General features: G+C 42.4%; 1 protein-coding gene across 2 annotated transcripts; it reads left to right on the top strand.

Annotated features, from left to right (window-relative positions):
• Positions 1-2,696: 2,696 nt before the first annotated feature.
• LOC117446764 (uncharacterized) lies at positions 2,697-8,424 on the top strand. 2 transcript variants are annotated; one of them, XM_034083165.2, is made up of 4 exons: positions 2,697-3,306; positions 5,154-5,569; positions 6,979-7,022; positions 7,106-8,424. In XM_034083165.2, the coding sequence occupies exons 1-4, from the start codon at positions 3,129-3,131 to the stop codon at positions 8,079-8,081; spliced, it is 1,614 nt and encodes a 537-aa protein (XP_033939056.1). In that variant the 5' UTR covers positions 2,697-3,128; the 3' UTR covers positions 8,082-8,424. The 2 variants fall into 2 exon arrangements, with proteins under 2 accessions (XP_033939056.1, XP_033939055.1); XM_034083164.2 differs by having other exon boundaries at positions 5,154-5,575.
• Positions 8,425-11,180: the final 2,756 nt, after the last annotated feature.

Below are 11,180 nucleotides of genomic sequence, written 5' to 3'. Positions count from 1 at the left end.
ACAAACACAAACAAATATATTTATATAAATATATACAATTTAAAGTATGAGAGCACTCTCATAATAACGTAACACAATCAGAGACTGGATATATCCCCCCCTCTCTCTGGTCGCTGAAATGGGGAATTGAAATTACGGGCCAAAATTTGTATTTGCAAGTATTAAAAGTAAGCAGAGGACACCAAACCAACTGAGACCCGTCTGTCTGCCGCATCTACGCACTGTACAACACACACCTACACACTGTAGGCTACCACACACACACCTACATACTGTACCACACACACCTACAGCTCCTAAAGCATAATCAGGCTACAGCCGTTGTGTATTTTATTATGTGAAGCACTAAATGGTTTTAGAAAAATATCGACTCTTTGTTTGTAGTTATCTACTAAACTACAGCAAATAAAGAGAGTAGGCCTGGTATACTGAGTGATATATATTATACACACTGCTCTGCTTTCTGCACGGACCTCACAGCTGTTCTCTCTGGAAACATCTTGACGATGAAAGCAGTTTCTAAAATAATATCCAGGGGATGCATGCAGAGCTGTCATTGATTGAGATAAGTCCGGCCGTGCATCACGCCTCCACCGTTCCCGGAAATACATCCGTGGAGGAGCCATGGAGGAACCATCAGTGTATCCTCGGTTAGAGCTCCTCCAGAGAGCCTCCTCGACACTCGATCCTCGGTCCTCGGTGTCCATTTAGAGAAATGAGATGTCCTTCAACATGGGGCGCTGAAATCCATTTCCGGGTCACTGCCGGAGGACCGAGGAGTCGAGGAGTCGAGGAGGGGAAATTTGAGTATTGAGAAGCCTCTAAAGAGTCGATATTTTTCTAAAACCATTTAGTGTGTGTGTTGTACAGTGCGTAGATGCAGCGGACTGACGGGTCTCAGTTGGTTTGGTGTCCTCTGCTTACTTTTAATACTTGTAAATAAAACTTTTGGCCCGTAATTTATTTTCCTCATTGTAGCGACCAGAGAGGGGGGGGATATATCCAGTCTCCGATAGTGTTACGTTATTATGAGTGCTCTGTTTGATTCTGAAATTGTATATATTTATTATATAAATGTGTGTGTGTGTGTGTGTGTGTGTGTGTGTGTGTGTCCGCATCTGTAGCCTGTTATTGTCTCATTATACCGCACTGTGAATGAATCAAAGTAAATATATAAGTCGTCATGAACACATCTGTCCATCAGACAGAGGGCTGCTGTGCCTCCTGTCATCATTAATGGACGTATCTTTAAAATGACCGCTCAGAGGAGCCTTTCTCTAACCGCCTGCTGCTTCCCCTCCTCTCTCCTCGGCTCCCCTCCTCGGCTCCTCGGCTCCTCCGCTCGCATCTCCTGTGGGCGGGACTAAGTCTCGAGGATAGGAGTCGAGGAGGGGAGTCGAGGAGGGGAGTCGAGGAGGGGAGTTCGAGAAATGAGAAAGGGCCCAAGTTTCAGGGGCGTGGGTTTGGATGGACAAGTAAAGAAAAAATAAGGACATACGGCATGCATGAGTTAGAGTTCTCACCATCAAATCCATTCAGTAGCGTACCCCCGTGGCTCTTTCCAATAGTAAATATAGATGTGAGTATTGTAGAAAATAAAAGAGAGTGGCAAATAAATGAAGTAGGATTCAAAACAAGTTTGTACCTCAGGAGTAATTATCACAATTACCTCAAAATATACACAGATGGTTCTAAGAACAAGGAAGAGTGTGTCGAATTGGTATATCGATGTGTCGGAATTTTAAATATCGATATCAAAAAGAGCGACAGACCAACTTTCAGTGTATACAGCAGAAATGCTGGCAGTAGTAATAGGTTTGCTGTGGGTGGAAGAGGTCAGACCAGATAGGGTGGTGATATGCACAGATTCATTATCCAGTTTACAAAGCATACAGTCAACAACAACTGCCAGAGAAGACATACTCATAGATATCAATCACAGCCTGTTAAGAATTCACAGAAGCGGCATAGATCTGCAGTTCTGCTGGGTGCCTGCTCATGGGGGGGTGAAAGGGAACGAGTGTGCTGATAAATTAGCAAAAAGTACACTACAAAAGGAAATAACATTACCAGTTCAAATTGGTAAAGGAGAAGGAAAAACAGTAATTAAGAAAAAATGGATGGAGATCTGGCAGAAAAGGTGGGAGAAAGACCAGAAAGGCAAAGACTATCACAAAGTACAAAAGACAATTACAATTAATATGTATAAAGAAAGAAACAGAAGGTAGGAAATCACGATAGCTATACTCAGAATAAATCACACGGTTTGAATGGTACGCTGTATATCATGGGGGAAAGTGACAGTGATAAGTGTGGGAACTGTGGAGTAAAAGAAGATGTAGAACATATCTTGTTACATTGTGACATCTATAAAGCGGAAAGAGAAAAACTAAAGGCTAAAGTTTTAGAGGCAGAGAGGGAATGGAGTGTGGTTGGTGTTTTGAGAACAAAAGGAGAGGGAGTAAGAGCTACCAGAAAGGCACTGTTTACATTCTTGAGTGAAACTGGGGTAGGACAAATAATTTAACATTAGGTCAGGAAAGAACATAGATTTTATTTTTGTTTTATTTATTTCATGTTTTTGTTGATTTATGTATTTATTTAGATTAGATTCATACTCATGTACAGTAGGTGGCGGTATGCACCTTTTAACTTGTTTGCAATCCGCCAAAAACGAGAGAAGAAGAAGAAGATGCTACTTGCAGTCCGGGGCCCTTTCTCATTTCATCAAATCCCCCTCCTCGACTCCTCGGTCCTCCGGTAGTGACCCGGAAAGGAATTTTAGCGCGCCATGCACGTCTCTTTAAAATGACCGATCAGAGGAGAGGAGTTCTCATTTCTCTAACCGCCTGCTGCTTCCCCTTCCTCTCTCCTCGGTTCCCATCCTCGGCTCCTCCGCTCGCATCTCCTGTGGGCGGGACTAAGTCTCGAGGAGGGGAGTCGAGGAGGGGAGTTAGAGAAATGAGAAAGGGTCCGGGTCCTTGAGGACGGAGGGCGCTAATGTAAACGGAAGTCATCTTTAATTTTCCGGATTGGTTTCTGTGTGTTTGAGTGAAACGCGCTTTGTACGACGTCGAGGAGAAGTTAAATACAACATATCTTGATCTAACATTACGTTAGTCCTCAAGATGTCTAACACCAAACTGCTGCATTTACGGACTTGTTTAACTGAACGCTTAACTACCACGGCCGTGGAGATATTTGGAGAAATAGAAACTATTGTGGAGTCTTACTACGAGGAAAACAAGCGCCTGCGGAATGTGCTCCACATGGTGCTCAACCCAGAGATAAAGCTGTCGAAAATAGGTTTGCCAATTTTGGTTACCTCAAACATAAACATTTTAACTGCCTAGATATGTGAAGTTAATGTGTCTGCATGAGCCTGAATATGAGATAAGACTGGTTAACTATAGCACGTGACGTAAACAATCGTTTAGGGACATTTTATATATGTGAAAGTGATGCCTCCCCAGCAGTCTGTAGCTATCATACCTTAACACTTGATGTTACTGAGGGCTCCACAGTTGTTTTTTTATACTTATACTCATGCACTTTACCCTAAATGTAACCCAACTCTTCTTATACCACTACTGCAAGGCACGTTTGATATAGCTCCTGGTTATCCAACTGTTCTTTTGTGTCCATGACATGGAAGCTATTGAAAAGAGACTACTTAATACAAATTGAAATACATATGTATACCATTTTTTAAAAGAAACACTCAAATCCAATAAAAGAGGTGTGTTTATGTTGTCCAGTGCTGTTATCTGGTATAGATTTGGGAGTCACTGACACATGACATGGAAGCTAATTTGACTATTTAGCAAAAAATACTTAATTTTCATTACATTATTTGTAACAATATAAGGTGGACTAAAACCAAATATAAAGACGTGTGTTCTTCTTGTCCAGTGTATGAATACAATGATGCATTGATTTTGAGTCATTGGGTCAATGTAATTTTTTATAAAAATAATTATTAAAAAAATCTTAAATTATAGAAGCACTAAAATCCAATTAAAAGAGATGTGTGTTTTTAAATCATATCTGGTAATTATTTGGAGACACTAGGTCACATGAGTTATGAAGAATATAAATACAACATTCAGTAAGACTTATTAAAAACACTGCATTAGAAGAGTGCTTGCTTCTCTCTCTGACTTTCTCTTTAATCCAAACCCCTGAAATAAGACCTCCAGAGTTAAGGTGTGTGGCATCAGTTACTGTGGCGATGTTGTCAGGTAAACAAGTGAAGAGGAGCACACCCCACAGGAAATGAAAACGACCAAAACGTCACAAACATGTAGTAAACATCTGATCATGATTAGACAAAGAATAAAGATTATAGCCAATTGAGAGGCAAAGTCCCTCCCTTTCCGGGGGACCTCCATGGCACCTTATTTCGGAAAAAGTATGTATTGAAGTCAATGGCGAGAGAAAGATTATCTTTCGATCCCGTTTGAATTGTGCTTTACACATAGGATGTTTGTCAATTTAAAAGATAATTTTGCAAGTCAAAAAAATAAAAATGTGTCGTAAGATTGTGAAGTTCACACGCTCCGTAAACTACATCTCCCGTCTCGCACCACACACCAAGACGGCCGTCACGTTGGCACATTTAACTTCTTTCTTTCAGAATGAGGCGAAAAGTATTAGTATAGTCTGGGCATGTTGAGAGCTGTACATACACAAAAGGGGAGTTAGTCGGTTCCGTAAGAGCCAGCATGCGGGACCGGGATTCTGGGATTTGTAGTCTTTCTAGTTGCGTATTTTTCATATATCGTCGTATATATTTCAACAGTTTTACGACAAACTGTGACTTTTTTGACATGGAAATTATTTTTTAAGATTGACAAACATCATATGTGTAATTCGTGGCACAATTCAAACGGGATCGAAAGATACGTTTTCTCTCCCCATTGACTTCAATACATAATATTTCCGAAATAAGGTCCCATGGGTCGGAAGTAGATGGGCGGGACTTCGCCTCTCTATTGGTCTACATTTTTCATCTGTCTTGTAACTTTTCCGGTGTGTAAAAATAAAGACTGCTTCCGGAGGCGGGAACTGTGGCTATATAGGTTTTATACTCAAATTGAAGCAAAATATGGATTAGTATTAAATATTGTGTTTCCCCTTTCCCCCCACAATAGATGTTGGCCAATACGCTGGAGCCACACAGGTCAGAGAGCAGCCCTGTGAGCTGAGATCCAGGCTGGAACAGGAAATACTAGAACCGTTGCCCAAAAAACCTAAAGAAGAGCCAATTGAATATGACATAAGTCGGGTATCAGAACAACAACAAGGACTGGGGGAAGTGGATAACTGTATAAGCACAGATTGTGTAAAATATGAAACGGAAGAAGAAGACGTAAGCATGCCCTGTATCACTGATCCATTCCACATAAAGGTGATTGAGTTCAGACCGGACTCATCAGGCACTCTCGAGTCTAGACAGGAGGAGACCTGCTCCCCGTCGGTCTCAAGTGCGATCACAGATAACCCACAGCTACACACAAGTGAACAAAGTCTGGAACTTCAAAAATCTGACAAATTGTCAACTAAAAATGTAACGGTAAGCTTGTTTTGATGCCTTAGATGTTATTGTTCACGATTGTCCTAATGTTTTTCAATGTGATTGAGCATGGGGTACTTTTTGGAAGATTCTTTCTGTGTAGATTTTAAAATGTGTTTCAAAACTGCTACCGTCTTTTAACTCTAAACAAATCTACGTCATGGTACAAAAAAATAACCTGAACCCGAACCTTAGATTTGGCTCAATCAAGCCCAGCTTATTAACTCAGTAAACTTTCCATCTCTTTCCTAGTAATATTGACTGCCGAAACCATCCACACTCTTACTGAAACAAATAAGACTGCCACGATATGATGGATATATAGTAGTTTCTTTATTACATTACCTTGTATTTAGCTGACGCTTTTATCCAAAGCGACTTACAATAAGTGCATTCGACCAAGAAGACACAAACTTGAAGAAAACAGAATCATATAAGTAAATCAGGTTTCATAGAGCCAACACATTTCAAGTGCTTCTCAACTAGCATTAGATAAGCCAGTCCTTTATTAGTATATAAGTGCTCTGTTAGCAGTCCTTTGTTATATATATATATACAAGTGCTTTGTTAGTAATTCTATCGCTCAAAGTGGAGTCGAAAGAGATGAGTTTTCAGTCTGTGCCGGAACATGTGTAAGCTATCTGCTGTCCTGATGTCAATGGGGAGCTCATTCCACCATTTTGGAGCCAGGATAGCAAACCCACGTGTTTTTGCTGATGGGAACTTGGGTCCCCCTCGCAGCGAGGGTGCAGCGAGTCGTTTGGCCGATGCAGAGCATAGTGCACGCGCTGGGGTGTATGGTCTAACCATGTCCTGGATGTAGGAAGGGCCAGATCCATTCGCAGCATGGTACGCTAGTACCAGTGTCTTGAAGTGGATTCTAGCAGTTACCGGAAGCCAGTGAAGTGAGCGGAGGAGCGGTGTGGGAAAATGTTGGAAGGCGAGCCGACGAGCCGCTGCATTCTGGATGAGCTGCAGAGGTCGGATGGCACATGCAGGTAGACCAGCCAGGAGGGAGTTGCAGTAGTCTAGGCGTGAGGTGACGAGAGCCTGGGCCAAAAGTTGCTTCGCTTTCTGGATCAGGGTGGGACGTATCCTCCTGATGTTGTAAAGCGTGTATCTGCAGCAGCGGGTTGTAGCAGCGATGTTTGCAGTGAAGGACAGGTTGTTATCTAGGGTTTCCCAGATTCCTTGCAGTCTGAGTCGGGGAAACAACAGAGGGGCCGATGTTGATTGTTAGGTCAAGGGTGGGACACTCTTTATCAGAATATTAGTGTATACAAAAATTGTAAGGACTGTTATATAAGGTTTTGGTCATATTGCAAGCCTGCTTTGTTGCACCTTGCAAGTGTTTAAAGCATGAAGGCTATTAATGTTTTTGTTTTTTTTCTACAAAATGGAAGAAGCAAAAGTTCACCCTGCAGAAAACCATGCTAGAATCACAGAGGTAAGAAAGTTACAACTCACATGACCTTACTTTTTATGTTTTTATTTATTACATAGCTAATGATATTTACTAATTTCTTACAGGATGATGCCCCACATACCTGTCGTTGCTTCCCCAGTTGAGTGCCACTCCTTCTTGGAAAGGCTCACTGAAGCCTTCAAGGATTGTCCAGAAGACAAGAAGCCTCTGATAACCAAAATGGGCCTGACAAAGAATGTGGAATTAGTGGACTCTGCCTTTGGTCAAGTCCCAAAAGGTAGCCCCCTGTCCTATGTGTGCCCCGAGCCATCAAGTCGGGATTACAAGTCTTATGACGATGCCCCCCCTCGGCCACTGCTTCCCCTGGCTAACTACAGTCTTGATCCAATACCTGCTCTTCCTATCCTTGGTGCGAAGGAGCAGGAACACATGGACGTCATGCATATGACCTGGGAGGAAGCGCGCAATCTGGAGCAGTTCACACGTGGACGTAAAGAGGAAGTCGAGGAGCTGCGAAATTTGCGCCTGACAAGCCGTTTCAGGGCGATCTGCAATCTTAAACGAGGAAGGAGCAATGCAGAGCACCTTGTATTCAAGATACAGAAGGCACTCCCTGAGGCCCCACAGATAGAGAAGGAAATGAGGCTGGAAGCACTTCGGGAGTACTGTAAGAAAATGTGTGTCAACTTTTCCACCTGTGGTTTGGTTGTCCAACCGAGTGCTCCGTGGCTGGGGGCGCTGCCTGACGGGTTGGTGTACGACCCCAAGGAGATGCCCAGTTACGGGCTGGTGCATATCAAAATGGTTAGCTTCCCTAGCTTCAATGAGTGCAAATTCCTTATCTGCCAAAACAGAGCCTTGCAACTAAAGAGGAACCACTCGACCTATTGGCAAATCCAAGGAGAGATGATGGTGACGGGCACCGAATGGTGTGACCTGTTGGTGTTCTCCAAAGGAGACATGTTGGTTCAACGCATCTACCGAGACATGGCTATCATCAAGGTCATGAAGAAGAAGTTGGATGATTTTTTTTTCTATTACTACCTGCCATGTCTGTTTAAATCTGACGGCATTACTTGAGCATCGTCATCCCATGCACTACTTGCTCTACCCCTTAGGTGATTGGTAGTGAGTTTAAGCGGATTGTATTTGGTTTGTTTTGTTTATCTGTTAGTTAGCAGGGATAAGAAAAAAAAACGCCGATTAAATTCTAATGTAACTTGCACAAAATATTTGTAATTAGTTTCACTCAGTCAGGGAAGGAAGGTTGTGTTTTCACATTCATGTATGTTTTTATTTAGGGACATTTCAAGAGACTGCTAAAGCTAAGCTAATAAGTGGGAAATGTTGTTGCCGTTGTAAGCAGAACATGACTTGTTTAAATGTGCGAAAATTAAAATGTGTTCATAAAAGCTTAATGATTTATTCTTTTAATGATTACTTTCTTTGCACTTCAAACTCCTTCACGACTCATATCTTAACTTTTGAACAGCAGAAAGACAAATAAACATAAACAATGGATATACTGAATATTCAAGGCCAAAACATTTAGACATCTTTTTGTTAATGATTAATCAGGAGGAGAGTTGATTCATAATTTCATTTTACAATATGTTGTAATTTGCCTATTAATTAACTATTTTATTTGAAGTGTTGGTCATATTTATGTGTGCATAGCCTACACAAAATGTTAAAAATAGCTATCTTCCCCACTGTAACAAAACAATTCTATTTAGTCCCTTTCATTGAATTTGTAAGCCACATTATTCAGCATGGAAGTGTCAAAAAGTGTATGTAGAATATAAAATTATTTTCTGCATATTGAAGACCAATATTTGAGTGAAATTCATAAGGCAATTTTGTAAATGCAATGTCAACAACAGTGCTGGCTCAGGTGTCCTTATGTCCTGTGCTCCTGTAGGGGGCGCTGTACCCCCTGGTGTGTCCTGTACGCTGTACGAGGTTGTGTGAGGTTCCTGCCGGACTGAGCAGGGTCTCTTCGGCTGGTAACATCCATGCTGGTAACAGATGACGTAACAGGAGCGATGTTTTTTTTGCAGTTGGACTGAAGAACAAACGACATTTCTCGGCAGAAACGCTTTGTCATGTCTCAAACTTTCCCCGTGCGTGTTTGAGACAGCAGTCATTAGTCAGCAGCACACACAATTAGAATTATTAGAGGTTTCTCAATACTCAAATTTCCCCTCCTCGACTCCTCGGTCCTCCGGTAGTGACCCGGAAATGAATTTCAGCGCGCCATGTTGAAGGACATCTCATTTCTCTAAATGCACTTCGAGGACCGAGGCTGCAGTCGAATAGTCCAAAGATCAGCTCCTAAGTTCTAACCCTATCGTCTATTCCTTGACCTCTGAGTGAAACGTCACGGGGTTAAGGGATAGTGGACAGGAGAATTCAAAAGGACTTAGGAGAAGAGACTGCGGTACTTTAGAGAATCCGAATGCACTTTCACTATCCGACGTGTTTATGATGCGCCAGCGGACGTCATGAATGTGCGTCTGCTGCTGTGGGGAAACTACAGTTCTCTATACAGCGGACTACAACATGGATGTTTAATAAGAACGAGGGACTCATCTAGAGACTCTGCACCGTGCTCTGATGCTGCTGCTTTGCTGTATGAACGTGGACAACAGAGAAACATATTCTTCATGACCAAAGTTGGAATTGAAATAAAAAAGGAAAGTGAAACTTATGCTCGTCACCCTCTCCCTCCGGTCCACATTAATACCAATGATCCCAATACGTATGATTGTATGAACTAAAGATCTTAAAATCAATACAAATGTATTTATTATAAACGTTAGTCCTTAACATCTATCACTATATCACCATTCAAACATCTTTTAAAAGTTGAACAAACTCCACACAGCTCAGTAAAGACTGAAATGTTGACTTTATTTGATCATTTCAGTAAAAACTAACGTTCATATTTCTCTTTTTGATTATAATACTGATGAACGTTCAAAACAAAGCACTTTGGCAACTTACCACATACGTTTTAAAATGCTTAATAAGCACCGTAACTTTCATGATATAATTTCTCGGTCATAATCGGTTGTTTCCGTGAACGGACTGTTGAGTGACGGCAAATGCTGCAGCTGCAAGGCATTGTGGGGCAGCATTTTCGCTTCCCCTGTCGGTTAGGGAGGTCCAGTGGTTCCTAAGCTAAAGGAGGTTATAAAGGAAGTTTGAAACCTCCTTTCCCATCATTCTCATCATTCTAGAGAAATCGAACGGTACTTATCATGGCTGCCACTGAGGGACTTCCGGGTCATTTCACTCCTTTAGGAAGGTTCCTAAGCTAAATGGACTATTCGACTTCAGCCCGAGCATCGAGCATCGAGGAGCTCTAACCGAGGAGACACTGATGCATCCTCTACGGCTCCTCCACGGATGCATTTCCGGGAACGGTGGAGGCGTGCTGCACGGCCGGACTTATCTCAGCCAATGACAGCTCTGCAATGCATCCCTTGGATATTATATTAGTAACTGCTTTCATCGCAACGCGATGTTTACAGTGAGAACAGCTGTGAGGTCCGTGCAGAAAGCAGAGCAGTGTGTAAAATATATATCACTCAGTATAACAGGCATACATTACTTTCTGTATTTGTATGCTGTAGTTTAGTAGATATCTACAAACAAAGAGTCGATATTTTCCTAAGACCATTTAGTGCTTCACATAATAAAATACACAACGGCTGTAGCCTGATTATTCCTTAGGAGCATATGTGTGTGTGGTAGCCTACAGTCAGGCCCACCTTAACCTGCCATCAGGCCCTGGGGCTTTGTAGGCCCCCTATTTAAACAACAAATGAAAGTCATTTATAGCCTCGGCAGGCTCTGTGATCGCACTTCTCCACTCTGTTCTACGCGCGCCTGGTCCAGATGAGTGACGTATCGGGCCTCCCTCATGTATTTGTCCGGTTGCCGTTGGCTCCCCTCCACGTAGCAAGTCCTCGTCGTCCTCTCCATCTCTTCCAACAGATAATGTCCCTCCTGTCTGTTCTTCCTCTCCCGCTACTCCATCGCTATCAGAACCAGACGGCCTACTTGGCTCCGAGGCCCCGCGGCCGGCACCGCTGCCGCTCAGTACAGAACTCATCTGTCCTTCATCCTGGCCTACAGGTTTTAAATAACCTGTAGGCTTCGGCATGTTTTGTA

The sequence above is a fragment of the Pseudochaenichthys georgianus genome, chromosome 5 (genome assembly GCF_902827115.2).
Source record: "Pseudochaenichthys georgianus chromosome 5, fPseGeo1.2, whole genome shotgun sequence".
Lineage (NCBI taxonomy): Eukaryota > Metazoa > Chordata > Actinopteri > Perciformes > Channichthyidae > Pseudochaenichthys > Pseudochaenichthys georgianus.
This window is presented reverse-complemented; position numbering and strand designations above follow the sequence as displayed.

Excerpts from the sequence above, each read along its gene's own strand:
- LOC117446764 (XM_034083164.2), top strand. The coding sequence starts at position 3,129 with ATGTCTAACACCAAACTGCTGCATTTACGGACTTGTTTAACTGAACGC. Across the intron at positions 3,307-5,153 it reads GATAAAGCTGTCGAAAATAG|ATGTTGGCCAATACGCTGGA; the intron begins GTTTGCCAATTT and ends CCCCCACAATAG. Across the intron at positions 5,576-6,978 it reads TGTCAACTAAAAATGTAACG|AAGCAAAAGTTCACCCTGCA; the intron begins GTAAGCTTGTTT and ends ACAAAATGGAAG.